Raw genomic sequence first — 20,463 nt, 5'->3', positions numbered from 1 at the left:
GGTCGTGCTTGTCCAATGACGGAAGAGTCCCCCCTTGAACACTTAAAAAAGGTTTGAGTGTCCAAAACGATAGGAAAGAGAGTAGCTGAGAGCAGTCCAAGTCCAAGACTTTGAAACTAAACCAATTTTCTTTGAATTTCCACAGGAACAGAGATGAAAAAACGAGGAGTGAACTTTAATGAAGCGCATGCTAAGGCAGTTGAAAAGGAATTGAGATACAGGCACTCTGCCATCCAAGATACCAAGTGCACTCTGTGCATGAAGGGTGGAGCTTTAGAGTGCCTCGAGGAGCTATTAGCCATGTTCAGAATGATTCCAAATCACCATAAAGATGTTTCACCATTCTAAAATAGAGACACAGCACCCCTCAGTCCCTTTATTCAGACCAACAGGAAATGGCAGCAACAGAAGCTCCCTGGGGCTTGCTGATCTCTCAAACAAAGGACATTCTCACCTTCCTTCTTGGCCAACAGCAGTCTCTCTTCTCGTTGTAGACTGTGCTCAGGTTTATAGCCGCAGCCCACTCCGGTCAGGCTCTGGCAAGCTTCATCAAACTGTTTTTTGTGATGTGGCCGAACAAACTGGTAAAATTCTTGCAATTAAAAGAAGAAAGGTTAGGTTCACAGTGACAGTTTACACAATCACACATTGCCAGAATGCTACATTCAGGCCACACTACATTCCTAGATATTTTTCAGCCTTCTTTGAACATGTCAATATCTTTTCAGAGTAGTATAAGGCATTACAAACTGATGTAAACCACCTGGAGATAGAAGTCTGGGGTGGTGTACAAACATAATAAACAAACAAAATGTAGCTCTCACATGAAAAAGGCCTTGCAGCCCTGAGGTTAAATGTTCAACTCCATTTACAATCCATGCAAACATGAAAAGTCACAGAATCAGCAACTGGGGCCAAGTTCCATTTAAAATTATCTTCGTAAGAGTCCAGCACCCTACTTCTCACAGGTATTTCCTCCCAGGTTCTCTGGGAAGCCCACAGCAGGGCATAAAGGCAAAGGCCCTCTCCCATTATTGTTCACCAGCAATTGGTATTCAGAAGTAGACTGCCTCTGAACCTGAGGGTTGCAAATACCTAACATGGCTAAAAGCTGTTGATACACCTCACCTACTTTTTAAATCTGTGTAATCTCCTTTTAAAGCCAACTAAGTCAATGGCCACTGCCACATCTTATAAGAACATGGACACAAATGAAGATGTCTTAATGAAGATGCTTTGTTGTCTTGCAGTCACAAATAATTAAAATAAATAAATGCAGAATCAAGCCACTGGAGGATCTTGCCCAGTACTGTCTACTCAAAAGTCTATGACAAAGGTCTTCCTCCCAACAAGTGACCTGAGATTCTTTCAGCAGGAGATGCTGGGGATCAATCTGGAGACCTTCTGTATATAAAGCATGTTCTCTGCTACAAAGCTATGGTCATTTGGACATATCCCCAAGGAGAACACAACTTCTGCTCACATAAATTAATGTTTAGAACAATCACATCCCATATTCTGCTCACATAAATTAACGTTTAGAACAATCACACCCCATGAGATTATGATTCTAACTGTGCAGACTATGTGCACAGTGACTACTGTGCACAGCTAGAATCATAATCTCATTCTTCCTGACATAAAATAAGACAGGAAAGGTCTATTATTCCCTTGGGTCTGAGTTCTACTCTACCCACAATCATAGTCCTGTTCACATACACTCACAGTACATACATTCACATACACTCACCGACCAAGGCCGTCTCCACTCCATAGCCCGCCAAAAAGCCAGTCTGAAATGGGTCTAGATAATCAGTTTCCTCCAAGACTGCCTGGATCTAGGAGGCTGCCACCCTTTCAGTCACCTTACCCAACCATGGAAGGTTGGAGATAGGCCTATATTTGCTTAACTCTGAGGGATCCAACATAGGCTTCTCTAAAAGAGGTCTAATAATTGCCTCCTTGAGACAAGGAGGCATCTTGCCCTCCCTCAGAGAAGCATTTATAATCTCTACAACAACCCCCCTGCCAGATAATATAAGCCGTGTCGGACAAGGGTCAAGAGAACAAGTGGTAGGCAGCACCATTCCAAGCAGCTTGTCCACATCCTCAGGAGTCACAAACTGGAACTGATCAAACCTAGCCAAAGAGGAGTCACTGGACACCTCTGCATCAGACACTGCAATAATTGTCGAGTCTAAGTCAGCCCGAATATGAGAGATTTTGTCCATTAAAAACTCATTTAAAATGTCAAAGCGTGTAACTGCTTGTTCCAAATACTGATTCAGGGAAGGAGGGGCACATAATAGCCCTCTCACAGCCCTGAACAACTCCGCTGGATATAAACTTGCAGACACAATACATACAGAAAAGAATCACTTCTTTGCGGCACATATTGTCTGAGCATAGATCTTCAAATGCACTCATGTTGTAATCTGTCAGGTTCGAGCGGAGTCTTTCTCCACTTGTGCTCCAGTTGTCTACCTTGTTGCTTCAGCTCCTGTAATTCTTCCATACACCAAGGGGCCAATTTTGAAGTGAGTCAGAGAGGACACTTAGAAGCGATCACATCCACTGCCCTGGTGAGCTTGCTGTTCCAATTATCCACCAGAGCATCAACAGGATTACCGGCAGAGTCAACACTAAACCCCTCCAAGACTTCTTGGAATTCTATTGGATCCAATAGCCTTCTTGGGTGGACCATCCTAATAGGCCCCTCATCCCTGCGAAGGTGGGACGTGGCCGTGAATCAAACCTTAACCAGATGGTGATCCGTCCATGACAATGGGGAAATCACAGGGGTCCCCACCCACGGAACACCACCCTGATCAGAGTGAAAGACCAGATCAAGCGAGTGACCAGCAATATGTGTCACTCCCGAGACCACTTGGGATAGGTCCATAGTTATCACAGCCGCTATGAACTCCAGAGCCGTCCCGGACAAATTGGTCCTGAAATGAACACTGAAGTCACCCACCACTACAAGCCTGGGGGCAGCAGGGTGATTGGAACACCAACAGAAGTCCTAGTCTATTTCTGGTCCCCAAACTTAAGTACACACATTCAATATGGTCTGACACTTCAACAGGGATCTTGGTAAGGGAGATGTTATTCTTACAGACCACAGCCACTCCACCTCCCCGCCCACGTCCCCACACTTGCTCCTCAACAGAGTACCCTGGAGGAAGAACCTGGGACCAGTCTGGGCCACCAGCCTCCCCCAACAAAATCTCTGTAATACATACCAGGTCGGCCCCTTCATCCAGAATCAAATCATGGATGATTTCTGACTTGTTCTGAACTGACCTGGCATTACAAATGAGCAAGGTGAGGCCCTGTGGGTAGCTGGAACTGCTCCCCAAGGTCAAAGAGCCGGCAGGACAGCCGGAAGGGGAAACAGATTTTGTATTTCCTTTCCTCTGTAACGGCCCACTGACTTGCCAACATTACTTCTTCTATTCCCCACCACAACCGGATTAGCCACCCCATAACCCGAGAATACACCCTCTGTTTCCCCATCTCCAAATTAACCCAGACACATTGTAAACCAATCTCACCCAGGTCCTAATTAAAAACATAAGCCAAACTGTTAAATGCCCACCCACATGTGAGTACTTGGGCCAGGAGGCCTGGCCCTCAGCCTCCCCCAAAGGGGTGACCCCCTTTGGTGTATCCCTGGTGTATCCAGTGGCAGGCCCACTGCCACTGGCAGTACCCTGAATAGCCCTGAGCAGCTGGCTCTGGACAGATGGAATCCAGAAAGCTGCCAAGTCACTCCCTGGGCCCCAGTCCTGAGAAGCCAACCCACAGCTCCACTCAGCAGCCAGTCCTGGGTGGCAGATAGCAAACCGGGGGGTGGGGGGGGGAGAGAAGCAGACAGGCACACCCAGTCCCTCACCCTGGGGTCTGCCTGAGAAGCAGGTGTTCCTCCTCGTCTCTCTCCTGGAGGCTTCTGGGGAGCTGGAGTCGCTGGCAGCACCCTAAATGATTTATGATTATATTTGAAAATATGAAATCATATTTGAAATATGATTATATTTGAAATTTGTAGGCAGAGCTGTTGGGTGAGTTTCCCCATCTGATAGCTGCTCTCCTTCCTGGCAGGATGGCGATTTTGTGAGAAAGATCCACTCATGCTGCCTTGAAACACAAACATGTACAGTCTTGTGAGACAGCACCACACCAAAGTGGGTCCCAAACAGTGCAGATGTGACAGAAGGGATAACCTTCTGGCCATGATAGCGTAGTGGTTAGAGTGTTGGACTAGGACTGGGAAGACCCAAGTCTGCATCCCCATTCAGCCATGAAACTCACTGGGTGACTCTGGGCCAGTCATGTATCTCTCAGACTAACCTACCTCACAGGGTTGTTGTGAGGATTAAAAGAACCATGTACGCCACTCTGAGCTCCTTGGAGAAAGAGCGGGATACAAGTTTAAATTAATTAATTAATAATCTAACCTAACAGCGGGGCACTGAAGGACAATATTCTGGGGGAACAGTAGTTATAGTTTCCTCTGAAATAGCTCCTTGTTTCCTGGAGGAAACCAGAGTACAGATGACTAAAGTCCTGTAATAATCCCTTGAAAGTCATGTTATGTGTCAAGAGACCAGTGGGGGGGGGGGGGACTGCAGAGATCAGATGTACTCTTCTGCACATCCACTCTACCCAGTAGAAGCTATGTAGATACCTAACCTGCAAACTCAGTATTAGTTATGTTCTTATGGTAGCCCAAGCATTTACATTGCTTAACATAACCTAAGCCAGTACTGGCTTATGTTCTTAACATAGCATAAGCTAGTATTCTCTTATGTTCTTATGGTTCTTATGGTACCCCAAGCACTGGATCACCACACCCCTCCATAATCAAGTAAATTCTACATTTGGGGTGGGGGGGCTGTGGTGCTTTTACTGGCTTGCTGAAATGTAAACACACACCTGTAGTACACTAAGCAAAAGGTTTTCTTCTTCTTCTTTAATAAAGCATGATTGCCAAGTTCCTTACAAGGTAGTACTGATGGGATCAAGCAAGCAAACGGAAGGACAGAATACTGGTGTCACTGGGAAGATGTGTGATCTCAAAATCCAGTTAAGCTTTCATTTCTTACATAAACATACATGCAACAATTAATAGGTAGCTTGTTTCAGGGCTGCTCAGGGATTTGAAGAAGTTATTTAAAAAATGATGCAAGTGCAACCACCACAGAGTGAAGTTTTCTGCACTGTACTCTGCAAAAATGCTAGCAAGAGGAACACAGCACTCTGTGCACAAAGGAAATATCAGCAGCTGCCCACGGGACACATGCATGGTTGCAATACCTTGCAACAGGACATGCTTTTTCTGTTCTTCGGTGAAAAGCGCACTCATCTGAGATAACATGGTGTCGAAGTCATCTGTGCTCTTGTACTGCTGGAGAGCTCGTGAGAACATATCAAAATTCAGCTGGCTCAGGGATTGCTTTACTGTTGCAATAAAGGCTGCAGCCCTGGCTTTTTTGGGCTCGGAGGGATCTGGTTCTTTACAGGCTGCCTGCTGTAAAAGAGAGAGGGGGGGATTTATGTGATCAGCAAACATTCTTTGGTGTGCTGTCTCTGGGCACAACTCCCTTCTTCCAACAACTGCTTCAGGGACAAAAGCAGGCTCGGGCTGGCCCACAGGGCAACAGTGCATCTTTCTGGTGCGCCCCACCTGTAGGGTGCCCCAGAGCCCCGCCACACTCAGCAGCAATGAATACCCCCACCCTTAAGCACCCATTCTGCTCAAAACCCGGCGCCCTCCCCACATACATTCCACCGCCCTCTCAGTGCCCCCAGTCTGGCCCTGGACAAAAAGAGAGGACTTGGACCTCCCTTCACCACCATCATCCAAGCAGGAGATTGGGCAAAGAAAATGCTTTCTCTCAGCCTATTCCTCCAATCAATAAATTGATTAACAACAATCAATTTATTGCAGGGGTGGTAGAAGAAGGAGGAGCAAAGGGATGAAGACTCATATCTCCCTTTCTCCCTCCATTTGTGGGTTCACATTTTTAAAGAAACCTTTTATCTGCAAAAGATGCATAACTAATTAGCATCTTCCTCCTTGGGGACTGCTCTTCATTAGGGCCCCATTCGTTTGGTCAACTGGGACAGAAATTAACGGCTGGTACATCTCTCTCATTTCCTCTTTTTCTAGTGGATATTTATTACTAAAATTGATACCCTGCTGACTAGGCCACAGGAATTCCTGAAGCAGTTTGTGGTATGGAGTTAAAGCTCTGACATGTGGAACCAAAAGTCTGTAGTGTGGTACTGGAAAAAAGGGCACCCAGGGTTAAATTAATATGAAAAAGTAAGACATTTCAGGACCTAAACTTGTACACTGGGGTTTCCCTCCAAGCACAAGTATTTGTATTTTGGTTTTATCTTTTCTGTTGAATAGTGGTACATAAAGATTTCGGCATTAGAAGTGGAGGGCACAGACTGGAGTCTCTCCTCCCCCCCCCCCTTCTCCCTCCTTGCTTTCTTGGGCTACATTATTGGAACTGATTTAGTAAATAGTCCAGGAAATTATATTCCTATATATGTTTGCTTCTGGAAATCCCCATGGACTCATCGGACTTTAAGGAAGTTAATACAGACAGGGAAATGCAATAGGAGTTATTTCAGTCCTTGAAAAAGGGATCCAGGGGCGATACGGGAAATTACAGGCCGGTTAGCTTAACGTCCGTTCCAGGCAAATTGATGGAAAGCATCCTCAAGGATAGAATTGTAAAGCACATAGAAGAACAGGTCCTGCTGGGAGTGAACCAGCATGGCTTCCGCAAAGGTAAATCTTGCCTCATGAATCTTTTGGAGTTCTTTGAGAGTGTCAACAAATGTGTGGACTTCCAAAAAGCTTTTGACAAAGTTCCTCATCAAAGACTCCTGAGGAAATTTAGCGGTCATGGGATAAGGGGACAAGTACATGTGTGGATTGCTAACTGGTTGAAAGACAGGAAACAGGGTAGGGATAAATGGAGAGTTTTCACAATGGAGGGAAGTAAGAAGTGGGGTCCCCCAGGGATCTGTACTAGGACCAGTGCTTTTTAATTGATTCATAAATGATCTAGAAGCAGGGGTAAGCAGCGAGGTGGCCAAATTTTCAGATGATACCAAAATCTTTCAGGTAGTGAAATCCAAAACTGATTGTGAGGAGCTCCAAGAGGATCTCTCCAAATTGGGGGAGTGGATGACAAAATGGCAAATGCGGTTCAATGTTGGCAAGAGTAAAGTGATGAACATTGGGACGAAAAAACCCAACTTCAAGTATACGCTGATGGGATCTGAGCTGTCGGTGACTGACCAGGAGAGGGATCTTGGAGTCGTGGTGGACAGCTCGTTGAAAGTGTCAACTCAATGTGCGGCAGCTGTGAAAAAGGCCAATTCCATGCTAGGGATCATTAGGAAGGCGACTGAAAATAAAACTGCTCATATTATAAGGCCCTTATACAAAACTATGGTGCGGCCACACCTGGAGTACTGTGTGCAGAAGAGGACAACCAAGATGATCAGGGGCCAAGAGCACCTTTCTTATGAGGCAAGGTTATAACACCTGGGGCTTTTTAGTTTAGAAAAAAGATGACTGAGGGGAGGTCTAAAAAATCATGCATGGTGTGGAGAAAGTGGACAGAGAGAAATTCTTCTCCCTCTCACATAACACTACAACCAGGGGTCATCCCATGAAATTGATTACCAGGAAATTTACGACCAACAAACGGAAATACTTTTTCACACAACACATAATCAACTTGTGGAATTCCTTGCCAAGAGATGTGGTGACAGCCAACAACCTGGATGGCTTTAAGAGGGGTTTGGATAACTTCATGGAGGAGAGGTCTATCATCGGCTACTAGTTGGAGGGCTATAGGCCACCTCCAGCCTCAAAGGCAAGATGCCTCTGAGTACCAGTTGCAGGGGAGTAACAACAGGAAGGAGGGCATACCCTCAACTCCTTCTTGTAGGCTTTCAGCAGTGCCTGGTGGGCCACTGTGCGAAACAGGATGCTGGACTAGATGGGCCTTGGGCCTGATCCAGCAGGGCTGCTCTTGTGTTCTTATGTGGCGAAAGGGTTAAAAGGCTGCCTAACTCTGGAACAGCTGCCAAGTTTGGCCTTGAGATAAGGCCTGAAACAACACTGTCTGGGCATTCAGCCAGCAATAGTAAGCCTTGCCAAAGTTCAATCCCCAAATCTATGAAAACCAGAACAGACACTTCTATTGTACAAAGTGAAATAGATCTAACATCAGTGCGCAACTTGGAGAATTTTCCTGAAATTATCCAGGCGTTTAAGGAAATCCAAAGTTCCTGGGTGCAGGTGCAGAACTCTGCAAATTCAATACCTGCTCTGGCACGGCAATATGAAGGACTTATGGCCAATCTGACAGAAACAGTGACTCCCCCCCAAGAAGGACTTAACAGTGATTAACCTTATACCCTTGTCCTCTGCCTCTACTCCATCCTCTGGGTCTACCACGTGCGTGGAAATTCTTCCACAGAATGAACTAACAGTTATCAATTTGAAATCCTCCCATCTTGACTCTATGCCACTCCTTGAGCCTACCATAGGTGAAGCAGCTGACATTTCATGCACTAGTGATGCAACAAACAATTCTAAGATTCCATCTCATTGTTCTTCATTTAAGGATAATCTGTCAATAAATCAATTGGATGTACTTTTGGCCTCTAATGAATCAGCTTTAGCTCAAAGTTATACAACCCTTGCCTCTAAGTCTTCTCTTAAAACACAATCAACAGATGAACCTTTGCAAAATCTTCCTCCATCTGAGCCAGCTCCAGTGGTCACCTCTTTGATCCCACTGAGAACTGTTTCGGGATGCACTCCTACATCTCAGCAAAATGCTGATGAATTGATTCCTCAGTCCTTGACATCTGAGGATATACCTTATGAGAATCCCTGTCGAGCTGCCCCAGTTTCATCAAACCAACTGCTCAGTGCCTGCCAAGACTATGAAGTAGAAACCCGTGTTTTACATAATACATCCCTTGACCACAGACCGCAGGACTCTGATTATTCTAAATCTGTGGCTCAATAAATTTGGGAGGCTTGCTACCAGGAAGACATCTCACAAGCATGCCAAGCCCAACAAGACTGCTTGCAAGCCCATACCCAGACACTGGCCTTGTCGGACACGGGTCTGGCCATACCTGCAAGCAACCCAACAGCCCAGACAGCTCAAATGGAAATACTGCCAGAGCACTCTGGAATACAGGATAATCCAACTGTTAAACAGGATAATGGAGAAGGACCTCAACTTTTCTCCTCTGTTGGCCAGTCATCCTCAAATCAGCCTACAATAGTTCACATCAACAATGAGAATACTGCACAGGACATTACCAACGACTCACACAATTCTTAATTCTCTCTGATCTCTTGGAATGTATCCATGTGGCTTTTGAAAAGTTTGGACTATGATTTTTAAAAATTAATTTCCTCATTTGATGTATTATTCCTTCAGGAGACCTGGACGATCTCTGAATTTGTCATACCTAATTACTATCCGGTAGTGACAAAGGCAACTCCAAGCCTTAAGGGTGGTTGACCATTGGGTGGTCTCAGGCTATTTGTTTCCACTCATTAAAAGTCCAAGTCAAAAAATTGCCTTTCTATGCTAGATGGGCTGTGGCAGCACTGCTATCTTTCAATAAGTTTATGTTACTCTGTGTTAACCTGTACTTGCCTCCACAGTGTTTATATGCGCAGATCAAATCACAATGGAAGGACGTGAAGTGCTATATTCTCCAATTAATCTCAGAATATCCAACTGCCTTGTTGATAATTGGTGGTGATTGCAATGCAAGGATGGGCCATAATGATACCTCACTAATTGACAAGATCTCGTTCTGTCTTCCTGTTTCAGACGTAATTTTTTGTTTTCCTCCTCGTATTTCCTTAGATCTTATCAGCAATTTAGCTGGGCTATGTCTGGCCCAGATAGCCAATAAATTAGATCTATTCATTTTGAATGGAGCAGCCCCTGGGGATTGTCCTGGGCAATTTTCCTTCTGGTCTGCGGTTAAGCTTTCTACCATTGATTATCTAAGGGTATCACGTGACTTGGTCATGAAGGTAATGGACGTTAAAATTGTACCAAGACCAGAGACTGACCATCTTCCTCTCATCTTGTTTTGCAATTTTGCAGACCATGAAATTGATTGCCAGGAAATCTGGGGCCAACAAACGGAAGTACTTTTTCACACAACACATAACCCCACTTGTGGAATTCTCTGCCACAAGATGTGGTGACAGCCAACAACTTGGATGGCTTTAAGAGAGGTTTGGATAACTTCATGGAGGAGAGATCTATCAATGGCTATTAGTTGGAGGGCTGTGGACCACCTCCAGTCTCAGCGGCAGGATGCTTCTGAGTACCAGTTGCAGGGAAGTAACAGCAGGAGAGAGGGCATGCCCTCAACTCCTGCCTGTAGTCTTCCAGTGGCATCTGGTGGGCCACTGTGTGAAACAGGATGCTGGACTAAATGGGACTTGGGCCTGATCCAGCAGGGCTGTTCTTATTCCCTTAAACAACCCATGCGCACACATTTGAACGCAACTGTCGAAACTGGGCTGCTTAAAGTTAAGTGGAACTGGCAGCGAAACAAAGCGGTTACTGATTGGATCAACTCAGAGCATGGCGATGAGTTCCACACTAAGCTCTTAGGAACTCTTAGGGAACTCTTCTTCCATTCTCAGTGCTTATGATGCACTTATTCAGAATTTAAAACCACTACTATCTAGATCTGGTCTCCCTCACTCTATATCTAAGACCAGTTCCATAAGGAAGTGGTTTGATCAGGACTGTGTGATCGCTAAGAGAGATCTTGTCCCCCTTTGCCTGTTTTAAAGCCAACCCATCTAAGCTGTTGAAATTAGAAGTGTTGAAGAGAAAGAGAGCTTATAAGGCTCTTTTGAGGAATAAGAATCTCACTTATTTTCCCTCTACAGTGACCAGTGTACGCACACTCAGTTGGCTCTACCAGTTGATTCCACTCCTCAATGGTCCTCTGTAACACCTCAAGAAACCAAACAACTGATTTTTCAACTAAAGAGTGGAAAGGCCTCGGGCAATTTCTTCATTCCTCCCGATCTATTGAAATCTAACATTGATTGGTGGGCCCTGGTTTTGGCATCTCTATTCACATATATTGACCAGATGGCTCAAATTCCACATGACTGAGGCCTCGCTAGTATAGTTCCTACTTTCAAAAAAAGGGAGCAGAGAGGATCCAGCTAACTATAGGCCAATAAGCCTTCTCAATAAAATAATCAAATTATATGCCAAACATCTCTGTATAAAACTATGCAATTGGTTAGAACAAGAAGGCTTTCTGGAGGAAGAACAAGCTGGCTTTAGGTATGGTAGATCAGTTATGGACCACTGCCTAATTCAGCAGTATTTAATTGACAAATATGTTTGTTCTGACAAAGGATCCCTTTTTGCAGCCTTTGTTGACTTTAAAGCCGCTTTCAATTCTATCTCTAGAGGCCTCTTATAGTCAAAACTTTCAAACTCATCAATCAATAAGCGGCTGTTATTATTAATCTACAAACTTCATGAGAATGCCACTCTAATTGTCCAGAAGGCCAATTATCTAATTCAGTTCCAACTTCAAAAGGCGTGAGGCAGGGTTGTATATTGGCACCTTTTCTATTTAACATCTATATTAACGCGCTAATTGAATGGCTCCAGAGTCTGGATATCCATGCTCCAAAACTAGCTGACAAAAGGTTACCAATACTTCCGAATGCTGATGACACTGTGATCCTTTTACAGACCAGGATTGGTCTTAAGAGAGCCTTGAGGGTCTTGGCTCTCCATTGCCAGGAGGAACATTTGGTTATCAATTATTCCAAAACTAAAATTGTCTGTTTTAACAACAGAGTTAAGAATTTCACTTGGTCTGTAGATGGTCATACATCAGGATGGCTTCTCGAGAGCTCTTTTTTCTGCACCTAGGTGCACTGCTAATGTGGTGATTTCCCAGGAGGCTGACTTACTAAGGGTAGAAACTAGGGCTTGGCTGTTAATCATTTATTATTGGCTAAAACCTCACCTTCTACCAATAGGACTCATATCCAAATTTTTATCAGTCATGCCTCAGCCGCCTTGGTGTCTGAAGATAGTCAACAAACTCCTTCTCCTTGGATTAGCTCCAGACTCCTTATTTGAAATGGGCTTTGTGAGAGCAAAAAATATGGTCTGTCAGCGACTGGAGGATATTGAGTTGCAGAATGAGGTGGCTTATCTGCCTGCATTCTACAGACCACTAAATATTGGGTCAGATTTTTCTTCTGAACCATATCTGACATCTATTACTTTTTCTAAATTCGTCTGGGCCTTCTCGAGAGCCCGTTTTAATGCTTTCCCCTCAGCCTTGCTTACTGGGAGTTTTCAGCATCTACCCATGGAGGCTCGGCTTTGTCCTTGCAGCTCCAGTGAAACTGAAACTATTGCTCATATTTTATTGTATTGTAGTTTCTATCGGGATCTTAGGCACTGTCTGATTCTACCCTTATTGACTAGATGCCCAGGACATTCTGATGATTTTTTAGTTAAATGTTTACTTGCAGATAATGATTCCCTTATTTCTTATACCGTGGCGAAATTTTGTTATATAGCCATTAGGGTGCGTAGCTCCTTGACTGATTCAAAGGTGAGCTCGGACTGTTCATGAAACTGCTGCGATGACGATTTGGTATTGCTTTAATTGCTACTGTGATTTTGTTTATTCATCTGATATTTGTTTTTTTGCTATTGCAACCCTTGTAATTTCTGGCTTTATTATTGGACAATGAGCATAAATAAACAAACTAACACGTCCTCCTTTATTGCTCATTCTATAGAGACATCCGCAATACTCTTATTCTTCCATTACTTATCAAGCTGCCAGGCCACTCTGACTAATCTTACATTTCCCTATTACTCTCTGACTGTGACCCCTTTATAACACATAATGTTGCCTAGTTTTGTGTGCAGCGTGCAAAATTAGTCGAGGTCTAACTGCCAGCAAGAAGTAACCTGGCCTGACACAGCTTATACCTGTATTGTAGCCTCTAGTTTAAAGTTACTTAGTTTTACAGCTTTTACTGTTACAGCTGATCTCTTTAGCATTTTAGATAGCACAGAGCATCATCCTATCATTATACCTTATTACTTGTATTATAGTTTATATTTTTATTATAGCTTATAGTCATTGTTCAAAATTCATAGCTTTTTGTAAATTTTCACACATTTTAGCTTTAGGACAATTTTATAGTTCTTAAGCTACCACCTTTTAACTCTAGAGTTATTATTTGCTTTTAGGCATAGACCTTACTGTTATTAATGTCATAGTTGTCAACTTTATAGCTTCTATGTTCTACCTTATGCTGTTCAAAGACCAAAATAAAGATATTAATTTATTAATAAAAATATGATACAGAGTAGAAAACCACCCCAATGCATATGGACTTATGGGTTTGGCCTGCTAATCCTGGCTGGTGTGTTTCATGCCAGTCATGAAGCACTGCAGGGAATGTGGGCAGCACGTTTGAGGCATCCCTACTTCTGTGTAATGCTGAGCCTGAGATGACTTGAGGCCATCGCAGGTTATTTAAGATACTATGACAAAGCCATACAAAGGGAGAGAAGAGTGATTAATGGGTGCCAGCTTGTCAGAGATATCTGTTTGTGCAGCAGCTGCAGTCATACTACAATCTTGGGTCCAACTTAACAGCTGATAAGCAGTTGGTGTGTGTCTGAGAGTTCTGTCCTTTCTGGCAACACATGCCAAGCAAACCAAGAGTATAATTTGAAAATATGGTGGTGCTATGATGCAGAAACATCCTACCCCTGACAGGAACTATCTACCTTTGGAAGCAAGCTGGAGAGCCACCACAAAGACAAGTAGGCCTGTATGTTGTGCAGCGGCTTGTACAGCAATGGAACCACCTGGCAAAGGCTCTCTTGTGCAAGGAGTTAACCTATTTAGGCACTGTGAAACACAACAAGCCCGATGTTGTCACCACATTGACGAAGGGAACCACCACCATCTGTGTTTGGCTTTGATGGACAGAAAAATATTGGTATTGTATGTATGTACCCCAGAAGGTCAAGGCTCTACTTCCCTTATCAACTATGCATCCTGACCCCTGCTAACTTGGCAAAGAGGCACCTTTTAATGTGGTGATTCTCTTTATTTAGCAGGGAAAGAATAACTGGCCCTATCCATCCCCAGCACAGTACCTCCAGTGACTGTTGCTGGTGTCTATCTTATGTTTCTTTTTACATTGTGAGCCCTTTGGGGACAGGGTTCCATCTTATTTGTTTGTTATTTCTCTCTGTTATTTCTCTCCCTGAGCCATTTTTGGAAGGCTGGTATAGAAATCGAATAAATAATAATAAAAATATGGTGTTGGAAGGGGAGCAGAGAAAGCTATGCATTATTTTGCACTGCAGTGTAACAAAGAGTGGGACTGACAATCTAGACCACTTTGTGAGAATGTACAGCTGCCAACAAAAGACCAGCACATGGTCACTGGCACTTATTTTTCCAACATGATGGATGTTGCTGTCATTGTCAGTTTCACTGTCTGGTTATCCAACCATCTAGACCGAGAACAACTGTCTGTAAGGATGAGACAATGCTTGTTACTTTCCGGTTTAGGGGAGCAACTCAGATGCCCACATAAGATGAAGACTGTTGGATGTTCAGCATATCAACCAGCAGATCAAAACAGCATGGGTTGTGCTGGGCTATTATCCCCTAAGTCAGGGGTGGGGAACCTTGGCCCTCCAGCTGTTTTTGAACTACAACTCCCATCATCCCCAGCCACAATTAGCTGGGGATGGTGGGAGTTGTAGTTCAAAAACAGCTGGAGGGCCAAGGTTCCCCACCCCTGCCCTAAGTGCTGCAGAATGTGGTACAGTACCCAAAACTGGATGTTTCCTTTACCCAAGGAAAGCCAACAGGAACAAAAAGATGTGACAATTGTGAGAGGCTGGTTTGCAGAATGCACTTGACCAGCTACCAAACCTGTGATGATGGCTTTTAAGTCAGTTACACTGTGTTACTCTCAGCTGATAAGCTGAGAACAGAAATGTTGAGGTTTAGATCACCGTTCTTATTGGGTTTGAAATGTTCTTTTTTCTTGTTAAGTCACATTCTCAGTAGTGCGGTCGCACAGGGTGCCATGTTGGGGGGGGGCACTGCTATATTCCTATAAAATGAAATATACAAGTATTGTAGGTTCTGTGGTCTGGAGAAGTTGGGGGGGCTCCAATGTAATCAATGGGACTACTCTAGAGTAAGGAATCCTATTCAGGAGTTGGATTTCATGACACAGGATATGTGTTAGTTGCACGTTTCAACAGACACTGGAAAACAACTCCTATGAATGTCCAGAAAAAACCCTTGCTAGTTTACCAATACAGGCACTTCCGACTTACAAATGACTGGTACTTACAAGCAAAGCACCATAAACTAATGAAGTCCCCAACTTACAAACACATTCTGAGTTATGAACATCTACATTACAAATGAACTTTTGGGACACAATCTGTTTGTAAATTGGAGACTGTACTGAATTTCTTTTAGAAAGTTATCTCTATTATATGTGTACTCCAATTATGTCTTTTGATCTCAGGTTCTGGTGCCACATACCAGATTGCTGACTATCTTGATTTTCTTCCTGCCTCCTTTCTGCCCATCCATAAGCTTCTTCTCATACTGAAGGGAAAGAGTTGACAAACGTTTTGCCTGTAACAATAACAGTGTTAATGCTATCTGCTTGTTTTATTTCTGAACTAAAAATAAGCATTCCTACTGCGTTATCACTCAAGGACACAAAACAAAGTTTACTTTCACAAGAGCACACAGCATGCTATAAAACATTGGAATTTATAGAAATACATGAATTTCTGGGAAGTCATTTACTTAACGTAGGATAAGGGAGATTTCTGTCTTGGAGGCAGTGCAGAGAAAAAGAAACCTAATGACTGGGATTTCCCCAATTAGAAAGTAATGCTGACACTTCAAAGTCAAAGGGCATCAAGGCCAATCTTCTTTTCCCCCCTTCTGCTATTTTATTTAAATATTTTTATACTTTAGGTAGTACAGAAACAGCTAGCAAAAAACCCCTTTCCCATTAGGCATACACTTAAAAATGTGTGTGAATTGGGTCAAACACTCCTCAAATGAGAAATCTTTTGAAATCAGCAAAAGAGCCAGAAAAACTATTGAAGTGGTTTGTAAAGAGTAAAACTGAGACAGGCAGGGGGAGGGGGGCAGAGCATGTGCTGGTTTTGCCTCTGACCATATGTACCCCTCTAAAAACCCGCTGAATTCATTTGGTCTTCAGGAAGCTGAGAGAACAGAGCATCCATGACTCCATAGGGGGAAAAGGGAAATTTGAGCATTTCAGGAGGGTTGGGGTGAGGTGGTCTTTACTGGTTTATCAGCTGCTCTGCTTGAATCAGGAGAGGATGGCGACTGGGGGCTGCCATCCTTCTCCAATATGTCTGCTCTGCCTCTGAGAGAAAAAGGAGCCACCATACTGCTATTAACAGCGCCGATGTTTTTGAAAGGCAGGAAATGGGAGAGGTCTCATAGAAACCATTTTGGGATATTACTTATGACACCTTTAGAAGAAATATGGAAGCCTATGAACCAGGAGTGAAGTAAAGACTGCCCCATCCCAGAACCACTGGAGAACAGTGCTTTTATCAAACTATAGGACAGCAAAACAAAACTGACATTGCATATAATGTGCCAGAAATGCATAGTCAGCAGAAATCTGTAGTATTACTTTGGTTCCAGCCTATACCATGATCTAGTCTGCCTGGTGGACTCACAAGGTGAGTCGCAGAGCAATGCAATGTAGGGCCTTTTGCAGTCTCTTCTGAAAGCAATTCCAGCGACTAGGTACATGCTTAAATCTCTCCTACTGAAATCACTGGGACTTAAAAGCGCTTACTTAATTTGGGCTGGACTGAGTCACTTGGGCCACAATCCTATGCACAATTACTAGGGAGCATGCACTACTGAATACATTGAGTATCTACATCCAAGTAAATACACAGGATTGGGCTGCAAGACGCATACAATCCTATGCATACTTAGCTGAGAGGAAGCATCACTGAACTTAGTACCACTTACTTTCAAGTTAACATGGACAGGATTGAACAGCAAAAGCAGTAAACCAGTGCTTCTCATCATTTTTGGAGTCATGGACATTATTCATGCATAGTTTCCTGGACCAGCAGTTAGTAAGGGGGTTGCCCCCCTTGCCCCCCCCGCCCCCAGGCAGCCCCCCCCCCCAACAATTTCAGGCAGCTCTCTGGAGCTCATTTCCAGGTAGCCCTCGCTGCTGGATAATGTTCATTTCGAGGAAGTGAAATAAACGTTATCCTGCAGCGAGGGCTGCCTGGGAATGAGCTCCAGAGAGCTCCCGGTGGCCCCTGCCAGCCCCCCAATTTTTTTTGGGGGGGGGTGATTTTTATTAGTGATGCCTCACAGACCAGTACCCAACGCTTCGCAGACCAGCACCGGTCCATGGACCAGTGTTTGAGAAACACTGCCCTAAACTCAACCTATTTATGTGAAGTACTCCAATTCACACCTCTTAGGATTGTTTCACACATTACAGAAATAGCAGGTACAAAGCCCATGGGTATAAAGGCAGGCAGGCAGGCAGCAAGCCAGCCTCTGCACTACCATTCCTTCTAACAGGGATTTCCAGACGTTGTTCACTACAACTCCCAACATCCATAGCTGCAATGGCCTTTGGCTGGGGATTATGGGAGTTGTAGTCAGCAACATCTGGGAATCCCTGTTAGAGGGAACACTGCACTGCATTCTGTGAAGCATGCATTGAACAAAACCTTTTTAGCCCAAGAGCTCTGCCTAACAGCAAGGCATTACAGTGATGGGGAACAGGGAATAGTAGCACTGATACTCAAACTGTGGCCATACCTTTTCTTCTCCTGGCAAACTCTCTTCCTCCGCTGCCTCTCCACAGTTCCTTTCATTGTGCTTCAGTGCATCCAGGAGGCCACTAGGCTGTCTTCTTGAGGAGGTCAGACCCTGATCATACTCTACACACAAGTTGGCCACTCCATTATCTGACACAAAATACACAACCTGTAAGCATTTGCATCTTGTACTTATCTTCTCTCTAGCTGAGAATTGGTTAAGTGCACAGGAAGAAGAGAAGGAGAACATACAACTTAGGCTGCCCAATATCACTGAAAACTCAGGTTTAATTCAAACTTCTGCCCCAGGTAGCTTCTACTTAAAGGTATGGCCAACAGCTGCCTATTGGACTGCTTATTTGACAAAAAGGATTCAGCCTGTTATAGATGACAGTGATGACTACAAACATTTATGTACCTCTTTTCAACAAAAGTTTGCAAAGTGGTTTACACAGAAAAGAAATAAGATAGTTCCCTCTCCCCAAAGGTCTTGCAATCTAAAAAGAAACACAAAAATAGACACCAGTAACAACCATTTGAAAGACACTATGCTGGGGTTGAATAGGACCAGTTGCTCTCCACCGTATAAGAGAACCAGCACTTTAAAAGGTCCCCCTTTGCTCAGTTATCAGAGATATTATGGATGGCAAACACCCCCCTTAAAAATCAGGACAGTTTGGGGGTTCTCCTGGGATTGTCAGGTAGAAGGTGTGGCCAGGACTGCTTTTGCCCATCTTAGGCTGATGCACCAACTGCACCCATTTGGGAGGAATATTGATCTGGCCATGATTCCACCACATGCCTTAGTTACATCAAGGCTGGGGAGTTTAGGCGTAGTTTCATGCCAGCCAGATATTTTTCTAACTCTATACTTCTGCATCATTGGAGGGCATTTATACTGGCATGCTTTAGTGCTTTATCATCAGCTTAGTTTGAGGGACAATATCTGAACATCCCATTTAATGAATGTATTTGCCCTGGTGGAATGGGTGAAAAACTGCTGGACACATTCTCTTGTACTATTCCTATTACTGAGACATTTGTTTTATTTTTATTACACCTATTTTAGTTAATTAAAATGCCAGGCAGGTCTGATGGAGTCTTATTTGTCTTTCCTCTTATGAGTCTAGAACCCATCAATTTCTGACATTGTTGCTAAGTTTTGTTCTGCTTCCTATGCCAGTCGACATGAGCTGACGTAATTTGAATGGCTTAGCGCTGTCTGCTTAATTACTACAGATTATGATAACAATTATCGTAATTGTTGATGTAATGGGTGACTTGTCCCCATAGCTAAGCAGGGTCTGCCCTGGTTGCATATGAATGGGAGACTTGATGTGTGAGCACTGTAAGATATTCCCTTCAGGGGATGAAGCTGCTCTGGGAAGAGAAGAAGGTTTCAAGTTCCCTCCCTGGCTTCTCCAAGATAGGGCTGAGAAAGATTCTTGCCTGCAACCTTGGAAAAGCCACTGCCAGTCCGTGAAGACAATACTGAGCTAGATAGACCAATGGTCTGACTCAGTATATGGCAGTTTCCTATGTACCTAATTATGTATGATGGTCCTGTGTTTCTGAATGTAAGATTGCATTGTGTGTTTTCTACATGTATCTTTTGCTGATCTATGACAGTAATAACTCATTCATTCAGCTGTCAAGGCTGGATTACTGCAATGTGCTCAGTGCCTTAGGGAAACCTTCATTACCATGACAGGTGCTGAACATCTGGGGGCATCACAAAATTATCTTCCTTGTTGTTTTCAAAAGGAGATATTGAGCAAAGACCTCAGTGTCACTCTGGGCTAGACCAGTCTTTGTGGTATCCCTAGTCAAGATTCTGCTGCCTCATGCACATCTAACTCCCAGCATTGATAGTACTGTATCTTAAAGCTTTCCTCTAAAAACCACCTTGATGTGACTCACACAGAAATGATGCCTCAGTATGATTTCTTGCCAAAAGGAAATAACATTTTGGGAAACATAATAAATAAGGTTTTATTTCAAAACCCTTCAAAGTAAACGCCCATCATCATTTCCAATCCCTTCTTAATGAATAAAAGATGAATGCGTGCTTAATGCACATGGTGAGGTTTTGCAACATTGCAGCCATGGTATCTACATAGCGTGGTCAGAAGTTCACTCTTCCAGGCCCAAGAAGTCAAAATAGAGAACTTTTACATGCATGAGGTGATGCTGGATGCCCTTTCTCACGTGATAAGAGTATGCTATTAGAATATCCAGTATCCTCAATTTGCTCACAAAGGGGCATATTTATAGACAGCAAAACAACAAAACAGTGAGCGACCTAAATGCAAATTCCAGCTGCATCAAGCAACTCAGCAGCCAATCAGATTATCTGAGACCTAAAATGTGCTCAAAGTGATGCAGATGAAGTTACGCAGACAAGAGCTGCTTCCATTCTCAAAAACTCTCATTGCACTGACAAAAAAGCAATGAACTGCAATCTGGGGCACAG

At 43.8% G+C, this 20,463-nt stretch overlaps 1 protein-coding gene across 9 annotated transcripts in view; it reads right to left on the bottom strand.

Annotated features, from left to right (window-relative positions):
• Positions 1-20,463, bottom strand: part of RTEL1 (regulator of telomere elongation helicase 1) — a 196,493-nt gene that overhangs the window by 43,070 nt on the left and 132,960 nt on the right. For 8 of the 9 annotated variants that reach the window (XM_053244686.1, XM_053244691.1, XM_053244693.1 and 5 more), the window contains exons 27-30: positions 17,992-18,140; positions 15,682-15,777; positions 5,320-5,533; positions 455-592 (exon numbers count right to left, since the gene is read on the bottom strand). In XM_053244686.1, coding sequence (XP_053100661.1) covers positions 455-592; positions 5,320-5,533; positions 15,682-15,777; positions 17,992-18,140 — 597 coding nt within the window. The remainder of the gene's footprint in view (positions 1-454; positions 593-5,319; positions 5,534-15,681; positions 15,778-17,991; positions 18,141-20,463) is intronic. The other variant, XM_053244690.1, reaches the window with a different exon arrangement.

The sequence above is a fragment of the Hemicordylus capensis genome, chromosome 4, assembly GCF_027244095.1.
Source record: "Hemicordylus capensis ecotype Gifberg chromosome 4, rHemCap1.1.pri, whole genome shotgun sequence".
In the NCBI taxonomy this organism is placed as follows: Eukaryota; Metazoa; Chordata; class Lepidosauria; order Squamata; family Cordylidae; genus Hemicordylus; species Hemicordylus capensis.
The sequence above is the reverse complement of the archived record's forward strand: the minus strand, read 5'-3'. Positions and strand labels throughout refer to the sequence as shown.